Below are 23,959 nucleotides of genomic sequence, written 5' to 3' on the forward strand. Positions count from 1 at the left end.
GCTTCGGTCCGACCTTTCAGAAGATGATCCTGGCGAACTACCAGTCCCCCAGGACGAGGCTGAGAGTCAACGGCCGCTTGTCGGACCCAATCTCCCTCACGTGTGGAACGAGGCAGAGATGTCCTCTATCCCCTCTGCTTTTCGCTTTGGCCATGGAGCCGCTGGCTCAACGAGTCCGGAAGAACCCCCGAATCAGTGGCCTACGCACTGGCTCTGCGCAACATAAAGTGGCCCTCTATGCGGATGATGTTTTGCTTACCATCACAAACATTGAGAGATCCATGAGCGAGGCCTTAACTGAAATCCACAACTTTGGGATGGTCTCGGGATTCGCGATTAACTATCAAAAGTCGGCGGCACTGGGAGTGGGCATGATGCCAGCTGAACGGGAGGCTCTGGTGAAGAGGGGTCCGTTTCAATGGAGCATCAAATCGATCCCCTACTTGGGGGTTCATATCCCCGCACGTCCAACGGAAGTTTACCGAGCTAACTTTCCGCCACTCTTCGAGGAACTACAAAAGGATCTGACCCGTTGGCAAACCCAAGAGAGATCTCCCTCCTAGGCTGGATCACGTCGTGCAAAATGAACTTACTCCCGTGCTTCCTCTATGCCTGTGCCACCCTCCCGATCACCATTCCGCTTCCCCCCTTGCAGCGGCTCCAAAGAAAGATGGGGGACTTTATCTGGTAGAGGAAGAAACCGCGCATCCCGCGGAGAACAATGATGGCCAGCACGAGATTGGGAGGCCTGGGGGTCCCTGACCTCCGCAAATACCATATGGCGGCACAGCTGGCCCACCTCCAGGCATGGGAACTTGCTACGGGTCGACCGAAATGGGTGGAGATTGAACAATCCTGCCTCTCTCTTCCCCTTCGCTTCCTCCCGTTCTTACCCACAGCTTTACGCCGCAGCTGGCCGGGCACTCTCACAGCTACAAAAAATACAATTAAGGCCTGGGAGTGGGCTCGCAGACACCGTGGCGTCCCAGGAGACTTGAGTGCGCTCTCTCCAATCTTCCTCAACCCAGCTTTCTCCCCCGGGGCCCGTCCCCAAAACTTCAGAAACTGGGTCGCAGGGGGCCTCGCCACTTTAGGACAACTTTTTGAAGGGGACTCCCCCCTAACCTTTGAACGATGCAAGATGACTTTTCAGTTAGCGGAAACAGATAGGTACTCCTACGCTCAGCTAAGACACTGGTGCTCTCACCCACAGACCCGAGCGGCAGCCACAAGACCCCTTACCTCACTGGAACTGACAGTGAGCGACCTACCGGCCCGGGGGAAAATATCGACCTTGTATAGGCTGCTGCAGGAGGACCCCATCCGGTCCAGGCCTTCCTACATGTCCCAATGGGAAACGGACCTCGGACACGCCATCGAGGACCATACATGGGTAGACATTTGGACAAGAACGCGGATGTCTTCCTGCTGTATAACCAACAGGGAGTGTGCCCATAAACTACTCCTGCGCTGGTATTACCCCCCTCTACGCCTTCATCACTTCCAACCAGCACTAAACCCTCTCTGTTGGCGACTTTGCGGCCTCCCAGGATCCTACTTCCACATGTGGTGGACCTGCCCCCGGGTGCAGGAGTTTTGGTCTCTCTGTCTAGCCACCATTAAAGACGTCACCCAGGCGATCATTCCGCTCACGCCCGAACAGGTCCTTTTAGGGATTCCATTGTCAGGCTCATACACGCGGTCGGGGAGAAGAGCAGCCCTGATATCCCAGTTCCTATTAGCGGCTAAGAACACGGTGGCCCGCACCTGGAAGTCCGCGGACAGACCCTTGATGGCCCTTTGCTGGGTCAAACTTTGGGATATTTTAATAGCTGAGAAAGTCACGGCAGCCAGGGCGGGACTGCTTCATCGTTTTCGGGATATCTGGGAACCAGTGCTAGACTATGACTGGAATTATCCGGCCCTGACCCACAAACCGCCCCTGATCGCAAGGGCCCTTCACGCTATGGAGGACCCACCAGTGCCGCCGAGCCAGTCTGACTAAAGCCGAGAACTATGCTTGCCGGGGAATGTGCGGGGTGGGTGACGGGGACTCTGGGTTACATGACCTGAGATTCTATATGTAATGTTCTTGTATAATCTCTCCTGTGTGTCGAATGATAAATAAACAAATTAAAAAAAAAAAAAAAACCTGTGTTTCAAGCAACCTGATTGGTGGCACATGCCCTCTAGCTGATGTTATAAAAAAAAGATGATCGATTTCTCATTGTGTAGATACTTTAGCCCAAACAGCCCTAATATATGTTTGTTAATAGAATAAGCATTCAAGAATTGATTCTCATCCAGGTGAAAGTTATTTGTTCTTTTTTTACAAGTTCTTTAAGTGGACTCATTTTGTTTCAGAGCTGCTTTCCAGTGCTGGTGCGCAGCCCTTGATGAAATACTTAAGGCTGATGATGTTCTTAATACGTGGCAAGTACTTGGCTCAGATTCTACATCTAAAAACACTGTGGATGGAAGTGCTAAGGATTACAGTGAAATATTCTTACACCGTGCTGGCATTTGGGGTTGCTTGCAAGCAGCAGTCTTGACAACTAAATTATCTCAGTAAGTATATTCTAATTGAAGCCGCCGGAAGAGAAACAGCTTAACTGGCACATACTGTTAAAAAATAAAAAGTCCTTGTTTTATTAGATTCCCTTTGCAAAAGTCTATCCCTATGTGGGTTTGTTTTTTCCACAGATTAGAAACAATTAAAGAAAGTATAAAAGATTTGTTTAGCATGTGGACCATACCCCAAAGTGATTTTCCTTCATGTGGCTGTTACAGCTATGTTTCACCATATTCAATGTGTTTTAACCCATTGAAGGGCTAACACAGACAGAATTATGATTGCACAGTTGCAGCACTGAACATTATGGCCCAATAGAAATGTCACCCAATTCCACTACATAAGTAAACTTGGAAGTTGCAAAGTATGCTTTAATGAAGGACCAACTACTTTTGGAGGATTTTCATAAAAAGTTAAAAACATTTTTTACCAATGATCACTATGGCATTACATGTAGTGGTTATGTCTCATTACATTTTTTGTTATTTTTTACATCCCCTATTTATGTTTTGTTTGTATGTATTCAATACATGAAGTGCCCACAACTTTGAGATATTTTGCAGAACTATACAGTAAAATAAAATCAAAATCCAATGAAAGGAGGACTAGTGAAGAGTAAAGTGTCAGAATAGAATTCTACTAATGGACACATTCCTTCCACACATTACTTATCTTAAAATTTTCCACAGATGCAAACTTGCCGGGAAACATTTACCAACAGTCACTAGGGGAATTTGTGGCAAACTGTCAGGTGTTCGGTGTAAAAGCGGGCTGAAACTCAGTATTGTGATACATGCTCCTATATTGTTGACATAAAAGATTGGAATAGGTAAAATAAGAAATGATAGCTTTGATCTTGTCTTTATGCCAACTGAAAAGTGTTCCAAAATCACACCAGAAATCCTTTTGAGGTCAAAGATTCAAACACACAGGACACAGAAGAACAGAGTCACTGATCTTTTCAGGGAAGAATCTTCAGTAATACACACAAGTGTAGTGTTCCTAACAGAATTGAAAAGTGTCTCACGGCCGAGCATATTCTAAGACTAGGATTCTTCAGGGCGAGTCGTGCCTCACCAACAAGCATGTTCCAAGAGTAGCATTCTTCAGGATAATTAGTAGTTGCAAAGCTAAGGAAGAAAGGAATAATTCCTCTTTTCTAGTATTTGTTTCCAGTTCAGACTCAGTCGGGTTGTTCCTGAGTCACTAATACTTTGTCCTGCACTTTGGCCATTTCAAGATGCTAGGACCTCCCCTTGACTCCTGTTTTACCCATTGATTTCAATGGCTCCTATGGAGTCTTCTGGAACCAACAAGCAGTCTCTTGGTGCCTCATTTCCGGGAATCCTACAGACACCAGGAAGTGTTTCTTTATGCCACCTTCTTGTAGGAGAAGTAACTATGCTTGGCTGTATGAAGGGTCCTGACAGATGGTCACTTAGGCCCTTTGTACCAGAGGTGACACCATTGGTATATATACTTGAAAACACTGATGCGATTGTTCACAGTTCAAACAGGAGTTTTGCTGGTCATCTTTTTGTAGTTTTGCGTGAAGAGTGTTCCTGCATAAATCAAACTTGAACTCATATAAGGAGTGGTTCTGTCATAAATCTCCCCCTGTCTCACCTGTGATCGGGATCTCCCTTGTTCGGCCACAGGACTCTTCCTCTGGGTGGTTCGGGTCTTGAATAGGCTCGCCCGAGCCTCGTCAGGTTGCAGAGCTCGTTCAGAGTTCCGGGAAGTTCGTGGTTCCAGGGTGTCCAGGATTAGCGATAAACAAGCAATGTAGGGGGGAAGTCCAGGAAAAGGAAAAAAGGCAAGGAAGGAAGTATGAGGATCAAGGAAGCAAATGTAGAGAGCAAACACACGTCGGGTCACTATCGAAGATAGCGTTGAGACGCGCGGACCCGCAAGGGCGTGACCAATTTATAGTACATGCTACGACATGAAAGCTAGTGCGTAGCACGGAGCTTGGTACGGCCATGTTGGGAGGAACAAGGAGTACAAGCTCTTCGTGACAATGACCATGAGGTCCAGAAGGGTCAATTTCGCCGGGTCATGACAGGTTCTGGCAAATGTTGGTATGTGGGTGGCATCGTTCCTGTGACTAGTGCTTGGGCCAAGGACCATGACAGAGGAATGATGGTTCATGCCTCTTCATGAAACCAAAGGCAGTCAGGGAGCATGTGACCAAGGTGTTCCTAGAAAATGAATAAGAAAACACATGAAAATACACTGGAGATAGTGCTCAGATCCACACCAGAAACCCAGTCCTGGAATGTTCTTCAGCGTCAGAGGAGTGGATTATGAAAAATAAGCATTACCACAGCTAGCACAGAGAGAACCAAGAGGGAAGTTACCAACAAACTACCTATTTATATCCTCACCGGAGGTCACACACCTGGGTCTCACACCAAAACCATGTATTTCAAACCATCAATCTTTTAGCAAATATAAAGAGATGGAAGGCTCAATTTTAACAAAAATAGTTAATCAATTTATTATATTTTCTAATAAAACAGACCATATGGTCACATTTACAAAACTGATTATACATCAAAACACAAATAAAAGAGACAAATAATCTGTAAATTCAAACTTGTGTTGTGTTCACACAATACTTGGTAATCAACAATAGTGGTGTTAGTAGCACAATGGGTCACTTCGAAATTAGCCAGATCTTGTTCAGCTAAAACGTCTCCACTGTCTTTGTGTCGACGTGCACAAATACGTTTCTAGCCTTAATGTTTTTATCCCATAGCGACTTCTCCTTATTTTTCTTGATTAGTCGTGTCTATAAGGCTTTCTTCAGGAGACAATATTCACAAGTACAAAATGTCACATAATCGAATGTGCAATGTCTCGGGGTATCTAAAAACACAAAACACACTGGTTTACTGAATAGAACAAATATAATAGCATCAAAGAGCCAAATTGTTATTTTTACACATGCATTAGTTTTAGCTAAACAAGATCTGGCTAATTTCGAAGTCACCCATTGTGCTACTAACACCACTATTGTTGATTACCAAGTATTGTGTGAACACAACACAAGTTTAATTTACAGATTATTTGTCTCTTTTATTTGTGTTTTTATGTATAATGAGTTTTGTAAATGTGACCATACGGTCTGTTTTATTAGAAAATATAATAAATTGATGAACTATTTTTGTTAAAATTGAGCCTTCCATCTCTTTATATTTGCTAAAAGATTGATGGTTTGAAATACATGGTTTTGGTGTGAGACCCAGGTGTGTGACCTCCGGTGAGGATATAAATAGGTAGTTTGTTGGTAGCTTCCTTCTTGGTTCTCTCTGTACCTAGTCCTCTTCCAACAAGCCCCTAAAAAAAGAGGACTCATGCTGTAAAAGTGTGCTCACTGTTTTTGTATAAGCCACAGCTAGCACAGTAAGTCCTTTTCTAGAAGGCCCTCCCTATCTCTTCATCCAGCACAGAAGAGTCTGACACTATAAGAGTGGATATGATGAGGGTTTTCCTGCAGCCCCACTCCAATGATGTCCTGTATGTTCACTTCCATCTAGCCGAGTGGTGCTCAAAAAAGATTCTCAACTCAAAAATTAGGAAGGCAGATTTTATTTAACACAAAGAACTTCTACACTGGAAAACTCAAGCAAAGAAAAATGTCAGGACAATCCTTCCTCAACAGTTGTACCAGCTCAAAGGTCTCTTTAAGTGTCCAAGAATGTTGGGTGTTTCCATGACACTACGTCTCTGCGGTTCTTTCTCCCAAATATCATTGTTGTGTTGTGTATCTGCCACTACCATTAGAAAGAACTTGAGCTTTCCTTTCTCTGGTAGATGGAACTAACTGGATTTGCTGGCTTTTGTCTCCACCAAGAACTTTACAATGGCCTTATCTCTTCCCTTTCCGAGGGTTTTGATCTCTATTCTTAATATCTGTTCTATTTCTATTGTCCTAACACTTCTCAATGCCATGCCACATACCCATTTCTCCTCCTACCATGGCTTAACTGCTTTCGATCAGGGCCACCTCCCTGCCCACTGTCTTGGGCCAGTACTTGCCCTCTCATTCCTTTCTGCTTGCTCTCTAGTAGCTCCCTAGTGCTGGATTCTGCCTCCTTCCCAGCTGCCTCCTACGGTTTCCTTTCTACTACCTCCTGATATTCACCTTCTGCAACCTCCTAATGTTCACCTCCTGTGTTAGGCAGAATCCAGTGCAGTTCCCTTAAGGAGCACTACACTAGATTAGGACTACAGGTGAGAGCAATAAGTCCCCTTTGGTATCAGTCTGTACCACAAAGATTTAGTTGGTAGCTGTGGCTGAGCAGTCAGACTTATCTCAAGAGGGAGATGAGCAGTATTCAGGGTTTACACAATAGGTATCACAGTACTACGGAGCAAGGAAACACTGACCAAAGCTTTGTATCAAAAAGAGAATATATATTTATTTTATACACTTCTAAGTCAACACATAATCACAATTGGTAAAGTAAGTTAAAATTCAGTCAAGGAAAAGTAAATACAACTCCCTATTCAATTGTAGACAAGTTTACGGTAGAGTGAAAACTGAGCAAAACGGCACAGTGAAAACCAACTACAAATGTCACTCTAGCAATTTAACGAAAGGGAGGGAAAGCACAAGTTAAACCGAAATATCTTCAGACAACCCCTAGCAACACTTCCCTAAAGTTTTGTGAACAAGTAATGCACAGTAACACTTTGGCAGAAAGATAAGTGAATGAAAACTGAGCAAACAGGCACTCCACAAGTTAAAACAGTAGGAAGGAAGAGGTGTTTATAAGATTCAGGTGCATCAACACATTTCTCATTGAGAATCAATCTAGTGAGAGCAGATCTAACAAATCAGCCAGAGTCAATAGGCCTGAGCCAGAGTCAGTGGTACAGGACCAAGAGCTTAGGAGCAAAAATGTTCTTGTAGCTGCAGTCAAGTCTTTAGTAGAAAAATATTGAAGAGGTAGATGCGAGGCGAAAGACAATGTTAAGAGAGAGGGCAGCCAACCCAACAAATAGATAAAGGATTTAAAACACCTTTAGGACTACCACGGAGAAAGGGCGCCCTGGCGGAACAATGTACCTTAAACGTGAAGAAGTGGCTCCTGCGGTGGCAGTTGTTCCTGGTAGTTCCTGCAGGTCGAGGGGTCCAGCAGAGGAAGAGAGGCTCTTGTCATGGAGGAAGGTTCGAGTCGCTGCACTACCCATGGATGAAACCAGCCGCGGTGCTGCCAAACCGAAGTTTAAAAGGTACGCTCCTTTTAATCGCGGTCCGGGTCGATAGCTGCCTGGCTATCCGGTCTCCAAGTGCTGGGCACTGTCGATTCGACCAAGGCAGGTCCAAGGACGTGATAGGTGAACTGGTTGACCCCACCAGCTCAAGGGAAGGAGGCTCTTTCGCTGAAGATCTCCTCTCGTCCTGTGGAAGAAGAGTGGTGAGATGATCCGGCAGGGCTTCACCGGTGGTGTAGATGCTGAAGATATCTGTGGCTTCTCTCCCCTTCGGTTCCGTAGTTCCAGTGGCGATGTCTTGCTCTTGCAGTACTCAGGACCCTGCTTTTATGCAGAAAGAGACCCATTCATACAGCCTAGCTGTCACTCACACAGTGGAGTGATCTTCTTGGTGGGAGACCCTCCAGCCTATCAGGTTAGAGTGCGACCTGAGTTGCTGTGGCAACTCTGTCCAGGGGTTCTACTCCCCCTCCCAAACAACAGACCCACCCCAGACTCCGAGGCGCCGAAAGGAGGGCTTCTTGGCAGAAGCCCGCCAAAAGAGCGAACAAAGGATCCCGATCTGGGTTAGAGAAAGAAAGAATTTATATCAAAGTTCTGGCAAATAAAACCTACCGGAGTAAAGTTAATAATAAAATAAACCAGCGGTATGTTAGAGGCTGTCAGTAAAAGTGGTAGCCTCAAACAATGGGAAAATCCGATAGGGAAGTATTTGCGGTCGAATATAAAAGGTAGTAACCACTGCCGCCAGCCAAAAACTTTGTAGAGGGGGACTTTAAGGTACCCTCTCGAAAATGAACATAGGGGAAAAACTATTAACCCCTTCCAGTACTTCCATATTAAGATGGGTTGTACTGGTTTAGTTCATAGAGATTGACTAGTAAAGTCAATAAGAACTTTACATGCCCTGGGAGACAGTAGTCAGTCCCAGGGTATGGAGTTTATGTTTGGGGGTCGCTACGACACTCTGTGTCACTGCACTGAGGGTGCTGTGTAACACATGTGCATAAAGATGGTTCCTATGGGTGAGAGAAAAGATCCCATAGGCATTAAACACAAAAATAGCCTAGAACACACATAGCAAAGATGCCTAAGAGTGGGAAAAAGAGTCTCACTCTTAGCAGGTAAAAAATAAATAAACCCTTCAGATCCAGCAAAGCTGCTGGGGGACTCTATAGGTAAGGGAAATTAGCCATAATTGAGAATTCTCCCTAACATCCTGCAACATCCTAATATTCTCCTCTTGGCAGCTTATGACGACGCCCTCTGCAGCATCCTTATGTTTCCCTCCTGCCAAATCCTAATATCCTCATGCTGCCACCTCTTGTTATTCTCCTTTTTCCACCTCCTGTTTTTCTACTGCCACCACCTAGCTCTCTCCTCCTGATGTTCTTTCTCTCCCTCTTGTCTGCAGACTCCTGCACCTCTTCCTTTCTCCCTCCAGTCTCCTACTCTCACTTCCCACCTGAATCACTAACTAGCTGTAAACTCTTCTTATGATTTCCTCTAAACGCCCACCTTACTCTCTACTGGTTTGGAGTTTAGATACCCCACACCCTCTTGATTGTGCTTGGATCGAGGGTCTTCAGTTGTGTTGCTTGATTGGGCAAGGATTTGGTTTGGCTCCTCTTAATTATGGCCCATAGATCAGGTGTTAGACTTTCATTGTAATCGCAGGTGGACTGCAACTTTAGAAGATACTTCCACATCTTGAAATGGGCCAGTGCATGTTACTTGCATGCACACAGGTTTTCGACTATGGGAGTGGAGTCACTTATTCTTAACTACGCACAGTAATTTTTTGCACGGCACTATCTGCTGGAATGGTGTCACAAATCTTGTCTTTTTCCACCCATGGATGTTCTTTTGCAGGAACATTGGCATACTATATTGTGGGTTTTCTCCACCCCTGTTTGCAGCTTCATTGGATGGTGGGATGCTGCATTTGGGAACCACTGACCCTTCCCAAACTTTTAAAGGGTAAGTACCGTTCTGGGTTTACATGTGATGTTCTACTGCCTACATGAGGGCACTAAGTGCAGGTGATCTTGTGTGCCTTCTCTTACCACTCTTAGGCCCATCAGAAGTTGCAGCCAGAGATGTACAGATGAGTGGCAAGAAGGGGAAGACAAGAACATCCCAGGAACTGAGAGGAGTGCCAGAGTAGGGGATGGCAAGAATTCATAATGAGGAGAGAGCATTAAGAAGTAGAGTGCATGAAGCTTGGAACATTGGAAAGGAGGAAGAGGAAAGAGGAATAAGATTAAAGGACGAGACAGTGTTAGCATCACTGAAGATGTAGACAAGCATAGAAAAGAGAGGAGTAGAGGAGCAGCAGATACATGTGGCAGAATGTCGAGGAGGAATGGGCGAGAGAGAAGCAGGAGTGGAAACAAAGAACTGATGAATAGAAAGGATGAAGGAGGGAGAGAAAATGAGGAGAGGACAACCAGGAAAGGGCTGATTGGCACTCCAGCTTCTAGAATAAGTCATAGCTTAGTGGAGGAGCAGTATCCAGGGAGGTATCTTACCAACTAGAAAGGGGTCATGCCTCATAACACTGGGCCCAAATGGATCTGTGACAAGATCGTATTGTCTGGTGCCTGGTCCACATTTAAATTACCCAAGACACTGGTGGTGCCGCCCGTTCATACTAGAGAGAAGGTGTGTTAGGCAGAAACCTGTGCAGTTCCCTCTGGGACCACTGCAAAAGATTTAAGACTACCGGTGGTTGGCAGTAAGCCCCATTGGTAGCAGTCTGTACCACCCAGATTTACCTGGTTGCTGTGGCTGAGCAGTCAGACTTCTCTCAAGAAGAGTTAGGCAGTATACAGAGTATTCACAATAGGTCAAACGAATACAGTAGAACAAGCAAACACTGACCAGAGCTTGGTGTAAAAGAGAGATAATTATTTATTTAAAAACACATCTAGTTAAACACACTGGCACTAATATCAAGCAGTTCAAAAACATGGTCACTAAAGGATATACACTCCCTTCAACAATTATTAGACAAGTCTTAAGTAAAGCAACACTTATTTTCAGACAGCGGTGAGCGCTTAACGAAGATGGCACTCTAATCAATCGGTTTAAGAGGGAGAGAAAGGGAGAGCAAAGATAGAAACAGATCCCAACACTTTCGGAAGAACACAGTAGGAGAAGAAGGCAGGTTAAAACCGTAAAGTCAAAGTTAACATGGCCGGACCCACTTTAAGAGGCTCTGGACAAAATGTGTCCAAGGTCACACGGTTGAAAGTGCCCAAAAGTCTTGCAAAAAGGTTTCAGAAAGAGTTGGACCAAAAGAAAGGGACCAGTTAGATGGTCAAGGCGGCCAGCCCAGTCCAGAAGGTTAAGGGGTTATTGTTACCTTGTAGCAATCTTTAGAAAGGGAGGCCTGGCGGACACGGTACCTTAAAATGGTGAGAACGCTCCAGCGGGGACAGTTGTTCCTGGCAGCGGTGCAAGTCGGTGCTTCGTCCGGGGGAAGAGAGGATCTCGTCGTGGAGGAAAACAGGAGTCCGTTGCACTGCCTAGGAAGAAACCAGCAGCGGAGTTCTCACTTAAAAGGAGCGGTCCTTTTATTCGCGGTCCAGTGCTAAGTGGCTATCCGGTTGCCGGGGTGCTTGGCACGGGCAATTCGACCACGAGAAGTCTTGGGATGCGAGAAAAGAAGGTAAACTGCTTGTGCCCACCAGTCAAGGGAAAAAGACTCTGCAGCCGGGAGATTTCCTCTGTCATTGGGAAGTGGCGAGTCGGTTCAGCAGGGCTCCACCGGTGGTGTTGTCGTAGCAGGTCGGCTCAGCTTCTCCCTCGTCGAATTTTCAGGTCCTGTGGCGACTTCTGAAGTTCCAGTCCCCAAAGCCCTGCTTTTATGCAGAAAAACCCCCATTCATTCAGCCTAGCTGTCAATCAAACATGCTAAGTGGTGAGCGGGGTGGCTCACCACTTGGGCCAATCACGCAAGAGTGCGACTTGGGTTGGCAAGGCAACTTAGTCCAAGGTGCCTAAACCCCCTCCCACACTCCCTGTGATACCCAGATAGAGTGGCACCACTTTGGAGGGCTTCTGTGTAGAAGCCCGCCAAAAGTGGAACAAAGGGCTCGACCTTTGGTTTGGAGTTACAGAGGCGAACACAAATGCCATTTTAAAACCGAGTTTTGGCAGAAAATACCAACCGGTGAATTAATATTATGGCGGTATGTTAGAGGCTATGTTAAAAAAGTATTAGCCTCGAACAATGGGAAAATCCCATAGAGATTTATTCGCGGTTGAATATAAAAAGTAGTATCCACTGCCACCAGCCAAAACTTGACGAGGGGGGACGGGACAGTGCCCCCTCGAACAACAGACCCAGGGGCAATCGAATTGCCCCTACCAGTACGTCCACAATATAAAGGTTTGTACTGGTTCTGTTAGTAATTTGGGACTAGTAAAGCCAATGGTGACTTTACATGCCCTGGGAGACAGTAGTCCGTCCCAGGGTATGGATTCTATGGTGGGGGGTCACTAGGACACCCTTGTGTTACTGCACGGAGGGTACTGTGTAACACACATAGAAAAAACACATGAGACCCTGTGGAGTAAAAGACCCCATTGCCCATAAAACACATTAACATGCACACCTCCTTTGCTCTTTTCCAGCGTATTTTTGGTGAGAAGCAGGATGAAGACTGAATCCATCCCTGTCACAAAGAGATTCCTCATCTTAGATATACAAGTGCCTGTGGCAGCTGCATTAGGCAAACCTTTTAGCCACCAGGGGGTATCCTGTAGGTCTGCTTGATTTCACAGTGTGCTCATGATGTCAGACATGACGTCTGGGGCATTATATATGGAACCGTTGGTGCCCCATAACATCAGTTCCTTTTTTCCACACACTAAGTTCACTCAGAAATACCACTAGCTTTTTTTAGATTTGACTTTGTCATTAGGAATGCCAAGATGGCTTCAAGCCCTGCAGGGACTGTCTTTACTGCCCGTGGGAGGAAAAAGATATATATGGAGGACCTTGGATCACACCAGACCATGCATTAAAAGGCCATCAATGAGCCTGCTGCTACATTCCGAACATGTCTCTGTCCACATCTTCCTTATGTTCCTCTACCACCTCCTCCTAAAGTTCTTCTACCACCTCCTCCAAACTTCTCTCAACCTATATTTTTTTAAAATTCAGAATTATTGAGTTTTTCAAGAACAATTACAAGATACGTAATAGAATATTAGGACCCCTAGTTGCAGCAGGAACACATAACAAGTGTAATTTATTTTACCTTCCCTCCCCCGCCCCCTCACACGATTTACCCCAACCCCATTCCCTTAAACAAAGAAACAGCTGTCACATGTCCACCTAAACTCTGTTACATTTCTTGAGGGGTCATTAATCTCTTGGACGGGTGTTATTTCCAGACTGTGCATGGTAACCACAGTGTTAAGAAGGTCTAGGGATTTCGACTCCCCTCCGCCTTGAAAAATACGGCAGTCGGTTGTTCCACCTATCAGGTGTATTTTTCACAGAAATCTAACCATTCTATTTCCACAGACCCAAGGTATCCATGGATCGCCGCTGTTATACGTTCCATCAGGTTTAAATTCCGGCCCATGTTGATCCATTCTTTCTTTCCAGGACGGAGTTCTCTTTTCCAGTGTGTGGCCAGACAAGCCCTCCCCGCCAGAAGCAGGCTATGTACCATTTTCGGCAGGCTTATGTATTCCCACTCTTGTTCTTGTAGACCAAACAGTATCAACATCGGATTCTTCTCCCTTTGGGTCCCATCCAGGTCCCTAATCCAGCTAAGGACCTCATCCCAGTAGGACTGGACCGCCTCACAACCCCAACATATATGCCAGTAATCGGCCTTCGCTCCGCATTCATGCCAACATATGGGACTCACACTTTGGAACATTCTGGAATGCCTTACCAGGTCGTATTGCCATTGAAGCAACAATTTACTTTCTTCATTTATTAAAAACCGTATGAAGTGCAACTACGGCCCAAAAGCATCTAGGCACTTAATGGCATGTCATTTTTACTGGCAAGAGATTGATGTCTGGGAAGCTCCCCGGCACATCCTTTGCCATGTCTGGGGTGTAAGTTCCATCTCCAGATTTCCCTCCCATCGTTGTCTCAACCTATCTGAGGGCTCGCTTCTTGTTTCGACAAGCGCCCTGTATAATGTCCCAATCAACACTTTGGAACCAAGTGCGGTGTCCAGGATCCTCTCGAAGAGTGCGAGTTCCCTCTGTATTTTACATTTCCAAGCCTCTTTCGTCAGCACCCCTTCAATTGTAAGTACAAGAAGATGACGAGCTTGCCCAACCCAACTGCCTCCAGTTCAAGTATCATGATGAACCTGCGATCCCTCCACAACTGACAAACCCTTTCAAGACCCGCTTCGTACCAACCCTGGAACCTCTCAGGGTTCGGAGTGGCATCCCTGACCCCTGGCACCCACAGATGACCCAGTTGAGATGGCCATATTGTGAAGCCCCCCAGTCCAGCTCCTTGTCTCCAGATAGTACACAGGATGGGGTGACCCCTTATCCTCTGCAGTAGATTCAACCTAGGCACCCAAAGCCATTCCCCAAGAGTCACTGGCCGTAAGTGGTAGTAATCAAGGCCCACCCATTGCACGTCTTCCCACCCATTGCATGTCTTCCCGGCGTCTGAGATGTGGAATCAGAATCCTAAACTGGGAAGCTTTGTATGTCTGGGAGAACCACCCCTAAGCCCCCCCGCCCCAGTCCTTCAGGAGACTCAGAGCAACGTTGGAAACCCTTGGTTTCATCCCCTGCCAGAGAAATCACGTGAGAGTTCCATTGGTTGTTTTAATGTAGGAGTCAGGGATCTATATTGGTAGCATCTGAAATAGGTAAAGAATCTTGGGGAGTATTACCATTTTAATCACGTTCAACCTACCCATCAATGAGACGGTTAGCTTGTTCCATCCCACCAGGTCTTTCTCAAGTCCAGTCATCAGGGGGGTGGGGGGTAGTTAGCCTCATAGATGCCCTTAAGCTCTCTGGTGACTGTAACTCCCAGGTACCTCAGCATCCCCATACTAACCCTCATATACAGGGATGGAAACCGCCCAGCATCACTGTCCATACTTCTATCCAAGGGGTAAAGGACAGACTTGCCTGTGTTTATTTTGAACCCTGCCTTGCAGCCATATTATCCAATCTCATCTACCACAGCCAGCACAGAGGTCAGTGGGTTTACCACGTGCAGAAGCATGTCATCCGCGTATAAACCTAGTCTCCCCTCCACAACAAATCCTTCTATCTGCGGGTCCTGTCTCAGCCTTTGTCACCTCTCTGATATCTAGTCTTCTGGAGAAATATGATGTCAATCCCATTTCTTCTAAATTTCCTGGCAACCAAGGACCTCTTGTCGGGGGAGTTGAGCCCCTTAACATTTACTATGCATACACGCAGACTGTCGCCCCATGTGACTCAATCTCAGCCATGACCAATTCCCTTGTTTAAATTGAATCTCTGCACAAAAGTGGACTCCCACAGAACAAAGAGCACAATTCCCCAGGTGAACAGGGCAAGAGCCAACATATGAAACCTGTACCCCTCAGCCCCCCTTCACTTCCCCTTCCAAGCCCCCATGGCACTCAGCCCATCCCAGGTACCATCGCAGGGTGAGTCCGAACTAACAAACAAACCCGAAACCAGGCCTCTCTCTAGGCACCCAAAATCGGGTGCCCCCACCCTAGCCCACAAACTTCGGCAACCCCGTTGCAAACCAAATATCTTAAAACTTTTCTTAAGCCCCCCACCCAAACCGTAGATTACACTTAAATCCCTCAAATAGAACCATGACCACCCCTCAGGTGATCACCATTGAACTAGACCATAAGTAAAGATTCCCTAGGCCTCCTTCGTGCCTCATCTCGGATTACCCTCAAGATGTATTGGGTGGGGGTGGGGGAGTATGTTCAGCTTCATGAATTTCATTGAGCCAGGAATGCTTCTCCTATTTGGTCCCTTAATGCGCCATCCTCTGTCTCCTTCGATCTCTCCCTGAGGACCCCGGGCCAGTTCTCCCCCGCCAGTAGTTCCCTTGTGACTCTGTTTATTTCTTCCTTGGTCACGAGCCTGTGCCTTTGCCCCTCAATCGAGAATGGGAATCCCCATCTATACTGCACCCCCTTCCCATTGAACTACTTTGTCAGGGGTAGACACAGCCTTCTCTTCGTGAGGGTTAGAGAGGACAGGGCCTGGAAGATGGCAATTCTCACCAGGCCAAGGTGCACCAGCCCCCTGGCCTTTGCTTTTTCCAAGTTCTTGAGCCTATCTGGGTAGTTGTGGAAGCGCGCCAGAACTGAACTCGTGCCTCCGGACGGACCACCTCTGGACCCTCTTGATTTTCGTTTTGTCCATCTAGTCATGTTGGAAGAGAAGCTTTGTAATCTAATGTATCATTTCCCTGCGGTCTCTCTCCGTCTCCCCATCCTTTTCTGGCACCCCAAAGAACCGAAGGTTGTTTCTCCTCTCGCAATTCTTCTTAAAACCATTTCAGCTTCTTTATTCTCCAGGTTCCCCATCCTTACATATATTTGAGTTTCCAACGTGTCCATGGCGGATTGTTTGTGTTCCACCTCCAGGAGCCTCTCCTCCATTTTATCCAGGCTGACGTTGATCTTGTCAACTTTGCCTCCAATATTGGCCCTCATGCCTCTGATTTCCTCCATTAGCGATGCAACGTCTCTTTGTTGCCATTGAGGCCTTGCTTCCAGCCGCCATCGCACTTCCGTTGTTGTTGTCTGCACTTTCAGACTTGCTCAGCTATGCAAATTCAGCTAACTGGGACCTTGGCCCCATGCAGGGTCACATCAATATCGAAAACCACTGCGGAGCAGGCCCTCAACTAGTGCCAAGTCTCCCAAGGGGGAGGGTCAGAGAGAGATCCTACCTGTGTAGCGCCCAGCAGAGTAGCCGGTCTCTGAGGAAACAATGGAGAGAGGCGAGTCCCTGTTGTGCCACCAGTCTGGCTCCCCAGGACCCGATCAAGTTCTCTGGGCCAAGCGACTCTCAAAATGTATGTCACTAGCCGTGGAATCTGGTGATCCTCCTGTTCCTGTGCGTCACTCACAGTACCATGGGGCCTGGGTAAGCGGCACACGGCCCGAGTACAGGGGCCACACGCCTCCACTCCAGTCCCCAAACCAGGGTATGGGGGCCTCTGGGGCTTCAACGAATCTTACTGTGCCTCTCCCATCTCCACCTGTCTCCAGTGTCCTGATACATTGAGGCAGGCACACACCCTAGTCCTAGGGGCCCTACCTCACAATCGGCTCTTCAAGTGGGGCTTGAAGTTGGCCCGGGCCACCTCCAAAGCAGAAGGACCTAAGGTATTCCATTGCACCCAGGAGCCTCTTCCACGCCACCACTATCACTTAAAAGTCACCGGGAACATTTCTCAAGTTTTGGGGCACCCCCTGCAGCCTCGTCTTGGTCCTTTGCATTGTCCTCTCACCCACCACAGCCTGGGCTCATCCCTCAAAGGCAAGGCCTCATTCCTGAGAGCCGCCCGAGAGCTCAGCTCCCAGTCACCACAGCGCTGCGGGGCTCAGTAGCATGCAGACTGTACTGCCCACGCCGACGACCCAGGTCGCCCTCGGATGGTTCCCCTGAGACTCCCGGGCGAGGCCAGGCCTCTTCTGTGTGAATGCACCCAGGGGGTGGGTGCGGCATTGCGCTGCCAACGGTCGTGTGTTGGGGGGTGCACATGTGCCTCTTTCTCACCTTCAGCCCCCTCTGGTCCTATGAGGGGGGGCTGGAGCTGGGCGGCCCACCCCCAAGCCGGGTCAGTAGGATCGGGTGTCCTCCGATGTCTTCGCGATCAGGGCCTTCTCCCTATACTTTCGTTTTTGCTCTGCCCTGAGGGGGAGCTGGTTCTCCTCTGTGCCGCACCAATTTCAGTCAGACTTCGGGGCAAAAGGAAGCCTACAGGTTCAGCCGCCCGCTGCAGGGCTCACATCCACACTGTGGGAGCGATAAGTGGGGGCAAATTCACTCCATGGGGGCCTGGGTGACGGAGGAGCGTAGTTAGGCGACTGTCATCTGTGCGCCCCCTGGTGGCCTCTCTCTCCACCTACTTTTGATGCTTTTCTACCCCCTTTCCTGACTTGCCCATACTTCTATCTCCAGCCCACTTATTCCCATACCATGTCTCACTACCTCCTCCAAACTCCTTCCTCGCTCTAAAGCCACTGCAAAACTCCTGCCCCAGTTCCTCCTCCAACTACCCATACTGCCAGAATGAGACATTAATCGTTTATTGCCCTGTGATCCTCCCCTTACCAATTACTGAGGGTTCTGTGATTTGTTGTCTCTCACTGCGCCACCTGTGCTTGGTTGCTACTTTTTGGAAAAATATATATGGGAAAAGTATAGGAAAAGCATGTTTGTACGTCCCAAGGGTTCTCTGCTTGAGCGCTGCTGGTTTACTCTGCAGGGAGAAGCATGCAGCACAAATGGGGGCAGCTGGCTCACAAAATGAGCTCTGACGGCTTGCTTTGTGAGACGTGTACTAGATCTCATTATGCCTTTGATGCTCGTTTGGCACTGGATGTCCATGTGTGAGAGCAGTGATTGTCCTGGAGAAGATATAGCACAATAAAATCCTTGAAATTCAGTGGAAAAACCTCAGCTGAAACAGAGTTAAGATGATCCAATTCATTGCAAGAAAATCCATTTTCTCCAGCATGGGGTCTGGCATGGATTCACATGCTCATGAATATTCCCCGTCGTCAGGCTGGGAATCCTCGGTAAAGAAAAAAAACAGTATCAGTTTCGTTTCTGATCTGTCTTTCGTAGTAATAACCAATCACTGGTCTCTGCGTCATACTGACCACAGCCAATGACTGCCCTCTACCTAAGCACCGCCTCTGGCAGCCATCTTCAGATTTTTACCGCACGTTCATGTGTTGGGATCCTCGTGCTATTGCTCTCGAGCGTTAGTGCTATTTTTTCATGTTTTTTCTCAAAAACTTCGTTTTTTTCGGTCAAAAGAGCCTCAAGCTCCACCGACTCTCCATCCGATCAACGGGGACCCGTATCGGATTCGTCTGCGCCCCTCAAGGGTGAAGATTTCGTCGAGCTAAGCTTTTGGAGGACTCCAGAAGCTTCTCAGGCCCGGACATGGCCCAGGAGAAGGGAAGCTCGACGCCCGGAAAGCTGTTCAGGGTCTGCCCTGGATGCCAGCTGCAGAACGTCTTTAAGGAGGACGAACACTCCTTTTGTCTCTACTGCTTACATGAGGACAAGACGCACGTGGAGAAGGACTGTGCGTTTTGCGGCAATATGTCGGAGCGGACCATGAAGGACCGCCATCAACGTCTCGCCAACTGGCTGGAAGGGAAGAGCCCGTCAGGCGAGAAGAAGAGGAAGAAATCCGAGCGGTCTTCTAAGACCTTTGAGGACGCCCTGGCGACGGGGGTCCAACACAAGGCCAAGCACCGCGAGTCCGCTGGCACCGGGAGCGCCGAACGGTCGGGCTCTACGGGCGCCAGGCAGGGCGCACCCTCCCCGGCACCTTCAGCCACGAGCCAACGCTCTGGGTCGGGTAAGAGGAAGGGCGAGCACCCGGCGAAGCTCCTGGAGAGGCCCCGGTCGAGCTCAAAGGCCCCATCGGAGGGGGAGGGAGGCAGTGTCCCCCCCCCTCAAGGATAAGGCGGTGAGCGCACCTAAGGTGGTGAAGGCCTTAATCCATCCGGCCAAGCCCTCTATCGAAACTGTCGCGGCGGCCCTGGCTCAGCCTGTGGAGGCTACACCAGTGGTGGCGACCTCGGGGCTCAGAGTCTCCCTGCCACCTCGGAGGGAGTCCTCTTTTGTGCCCATCGATAGGACCCCCGTGAAATCCCCGGCGGGGAAGAAAAAGGGGGGGGCAGGGCGTCGTCGTAGATTCGGCTTCAACCTCGGAGGAAGAGCTGATCGAGGTCTTAAGCCACGGCCTTGGCGTGGAAGAAGACCGGCCCGTCGGGATGGATCGCCCGTCGGATTCCCCTCTGCCAGCGCTGCAAGACAACTCGGCGGCCATTTTGTTGGCTATACAGTCCTTATGCTCAGAGATAAGGACGAGACTACCGTTGCCGACGGAGGAACCTCTCCCGTCGGGGGATCCTGAACCGGGACCTTCTTGTGTTCCCCCACCCAAGAAAAGAAGGATTCACCCTCCACCTCCTTTTCAGCTGTCGCGCCCCGTCCAGCCCTCCTCCCCGTCCACCCGAGGGGATGATACGGGGACTGACACGGCAGCGACGGGTACGGACGACGAGGTATACGACGAGGATCTACCGTCGTCACCTCCCACCAGGGCTTCTCCGCCCGACGAGATTGGATCGTTCCACTGCATGATCGCCAGGGCATCCGAGCTTTTCCAACTCTGCCCTGAGGAGAAGAAAAAGGAAGGATTCCTTTACCAACGAGGCCAAGAGGAAGACGGTCCTCGCGGTGCCTCTACTGGACGACATTTGGGATGAGGGCCTCGCCCTCCTCAAGAACCCTTCCACGACACCAGCTAGAAGAGACCGGTACGAGAAGAAGTACCGGGTCCCGGACGCGGCCCCCCTGTGCCTCCGGGCGCAGCCTACCCCGGACTCCGTCGTCTCCGCGGCGGCCAGGAAGAAAGCGGGGGGGGGTGCGGCCTCCACATCGACTTCCCCACCGGACGGCGAGGGAAAGAAATTGGACGCTATGGGACGCAGGGTCATCTCGTCTGCAGCGACGACGATTAAAGCGGCCAACGCCTTGGCTATCGTGGCCCGCTACGACAGGGAGCTATGGTACAAACTGGCTCCCCTGCTGGACTTCCTACCGGACGACAAGAGGGCGGATGCCCTGGAGATCCTACAGGAAGGTGAGGTGGCGTCGGACCACGCCATCACTATTGCGACGGACATCGCCGACACTGGGTTTCGCCAGTTGGGCAACGGCGTGTGCCTTAGGCGGCGTGGATGGCTCAAGGCTACGGACTTCCGTCAAGACGTACAGACCAGAGTCCTGGACATGCCGTTCGATGGGAACAACCTGTTTGGGAAAACAGTGGACGATTCCCTTCAGGCCATTAAAGCGGACACTGAGACGGCCCGGGCCCTTGGGGTTCTGCAGCAACGACGGATGCCCTTTCGGAGCAGCGGAGGCAAGGGTGCCTCCAAAGGTTCCGGCGGCGGTTTCTCCACCTACCGTCAAGCGGCCCGCTCGTCGTCTCAGGAGGCCTACAGAGGACGAGGCAAGTCTGGCGGACCCCGCCGTCGTCGCCAAGGAGGTCAAGGCGGCAAAGCCTCGTCGAAACAGGATTGAACCGGCCGTGGGGTCGGGCCCCCACCGAAGCACCCCGGTGGGAGGCCGGCTGGCGAGCTTCGTCAGTGTGTGGGAGTCCATCTCCACCGACCGTTGGGTGCTGGACGCCTTAGCCCGGGGCCACGCGCTCGAGTTTCAAAGAAGGTGCCCGCGCGTCCCCCCCGTGGCCAGGAAAGAGCTTCACGTCCCTCAGCTTCTCCTGCAGGTAAAGGCGATGCTCAGGAAGGGCGCCATCGAACTCGTCCCAAAGAGGCTTCGGGGCTCCGGAGTTTACTCGAGATACTTCCTCGTGAAGAAGAAGACGGGAGGATGGCGCCCCATCCTAGACCTGCGACGTCTGAACAAGTTCATCAAGGCGCAGAAGTTCCGGATGGTCACCCTCCAGCACGTCCTGGGTCAGCTGGAGGAAGGAGACTTCCGGTCGTCGTTGGATTTGGAGGATGCCTACTTCCATATTCCCATCCTAAAGGGGCACCGAAAATTCCTTAGGTTTGTGGTCCAAGGGCGTCACTACCAGTTCAAAGCCCTCCCCTTCGGACTACGGTCGGCACCCAGGGTATTCACCAAGTGCCTTGCACCGGTGGCGGCGCAGCTGCGCCGCAAGGGGATCCACGTCTACCCCTACCTGGACGACTGGCTCATCCGAGCCAAGACGAGGGAGCTCGCCGTGGAGCACACGGCAAGGACCGTCCAACTTCTCACGGACCTGGGATTCTCCGTGAACTACGCCAAGTCCCACCTGGTACCCGCGCAAAACGCACTGTTTCTGGGAGCGAAGCTCGACACAGTGTCCCTTCTCGCCTCCCCGTCGGAGGAAAGGACCAGGTCCATCCTGGGCAAGCTACAGCAGATGTTGGTTTCCGACGCGGCCAAGGTGAGGTCCATCAAGTCCCTCCTCGGAATGATGTCTTCTTGCATCTACCTCATTCCCATGTGCAGGCTCCGGATGCGCCCGTTGCAGGAGTTCCTGGACGCGCGCTGGATCCAAACGACGGGCGGCTTCGAGGAGAGGATCACACTCGACGAGAGTTTCCGCCGAGCGGTCCGGTGGTGGGGCACCCGCGCGCATCTGACGGCGGGCATGAACTTCCAGACCCCAGACCACCAGGAGACAGTGACCACGGATGCCTCCCTGGAAGGGTGGGGAGCGCACACCGAAAATCTGCACGCGAGAGGCCTTTGGCTCCCGACGGAGAAGTCCCTCCATATCAACGTCCTGGAGCTCCGTGCAGTGTTCTGGACCCTCAGGTCCTTCCTTCCGTCCCTCAAGGGCAAGGTGGTGAGGATCTTCACCGACAACATCACCACCATGTTTTACATCAGGAAACAGGGCGGAACCAGGTCCCCAGCACTGTCCAAGGAGGCGCAGGACCTGTGGCATTGGGCCGTCGCCCAAAGGATGTTTCTGGTGCCGTTTCATCTGGCAGGGATAAAAAACACCATCCCTGACTCACTCAGCAGGGAGCTGCGCTCGTGCCACGAGTGGGAACTACGGCAGGATCTAGTGGATCGCCTCTTCCGACGGTGGGGCACACCCCAGATCGACCTGTTCGCGACGGCGACGAACTCCAAGTGCCAGAGGTTCGCCAGCAGGTTTCCCCAGGCGAGGAGCATGGGCGATGCTTTCTCGTTCCCCTGGGAGGGCCTGTTCCTCTACGCGTTCCCTCCTTTGCCACTGCTAATCCGGCTCGTCAACCAGCTCAAGAGGTCACGGTGCAGGATGATCCTCGTCGCACCTGCGTGGCCGAGGCAGATATGGTTCCCGGACCTTCTGGACTTGTCAGCGTCCCCGCCAATCAAGCTGCCGGTGGACGCGGATCTACTCTCCAGGGAAGGAGGCGCCATCCTCCACCACGACCCGAAATCGCTGAACTTGCAGGCCTGGCTCCTGCAGCGCTAGAGTTTGGAGGATACGACATACCGGCCGACTGCAGAGAGGTTCTTGCAAAGGCCAGGGCGTCCTCGACTCTTAAATGCTACGGACACAAATGGAAGAGGTTCTTTGTCTGGTGCCACGCACAGAAGATTAACCCTCTACGGATTACGGCTCCCCAGGTACTGCCGTACCTGCTGACGCTGGCCAAAGCTGGACTGGCACACGCGTCCATCAAGATTCATCTTGCTGCGATCTCCCGATACACCAGAACCACGGGGCGGACGTCCTTGTGGTCTCATCGTCTGGTGAAAGAGTTCATGAAGGGACTGTTCAGATCGTTCCCGCCGGTGAAGGCTCCGGCCCCGGCATGGGAGCTCAACGTGGTGCTGACCAAGCTCATGGGACCTCCGTTCGAGCCTCTGCACTCGGCCCCGTTGAAGATTCTGTCGTGGAAAACAGCGTTTCTTGTGGCCATCACCTCCGCACGACGGGTGGGAGAGATCCAGGCCCTTTCCTGCAAGGCCCCGTACTTGACTTTTCACGACACGAGGGTAGTGCTCAGGACGCACCCCTCCTTCATGCCCAAGGTACCGTCGGACTTCCATCTCAACAAACCCTTGGTGTTGCCTGTGTTCTTCCCGTCGCCTTCGTCGCCGGCTGAGAGGACTTTGCACTCGCTGGATGTGGCTAGAGCGCTGAAGTTCTACGTGGACCGCAGTGTTTTCGGAAGGCGTCACAACTCTTTGTGAACTTTGGACCTGTCAATCAGGGGAAGGCTCTCTCGAAGGCTTCCATTTCCAGATGGCTCTCCGGCTGTATCATGTACTGTCATCGGTTGGCGAACCGACCGCTGCCTGGCCGTCCGAGAGCCCATTCCACCAGAGCGATCGCAGCTACCACGGCGTTCCTTTCTGGTGTGCCCCTGCTGGACATATGTAGGGCTGCTACGTGGAGGTCGACGCACACCTTCACGA

The 23,959-nt window shown here is 50.1% G+C and overlaps 1 protein-coding gene across 1 annotated transcript in view; it reads left to right on the forward strand.

Moving 5' to 3' along the window:
- CFAP54 (cilia and flagella associated protein 54) overlaps window positions 1-23,959 on the forward strand; it is a 3,669,934-nt gene that overhangs the window by 2,933,410 nt on the left and 712,565 nt on the right. Inside the window, exon 44 of the mRNA XM_069629416.1 lies at window positions 2,365-2,568. Coding sequence (XP_069485517.1) covers window positions 2,365-2,568 — 204 coding nt within the window. The remainder of the gene's footprint in view (window positions 1-2,364; window positions 2,569-23,959) is intronic.

The sequence above is a fragment of the Ambystoma mexicanum genome, chromosome 12 (genome assembly GCF_040938575.1).
Source record: "Ambystoma mexicanum isolate Mex_15411 chromosome 12, UKY_AmexF1_1, whole genome shotgun sequence".
NCBI lineage: Eukaryota > Metazoa > Chordata > Amphibia > Caudata > Ambystomatidae > Ambystoma > Ambystoma mexicanum.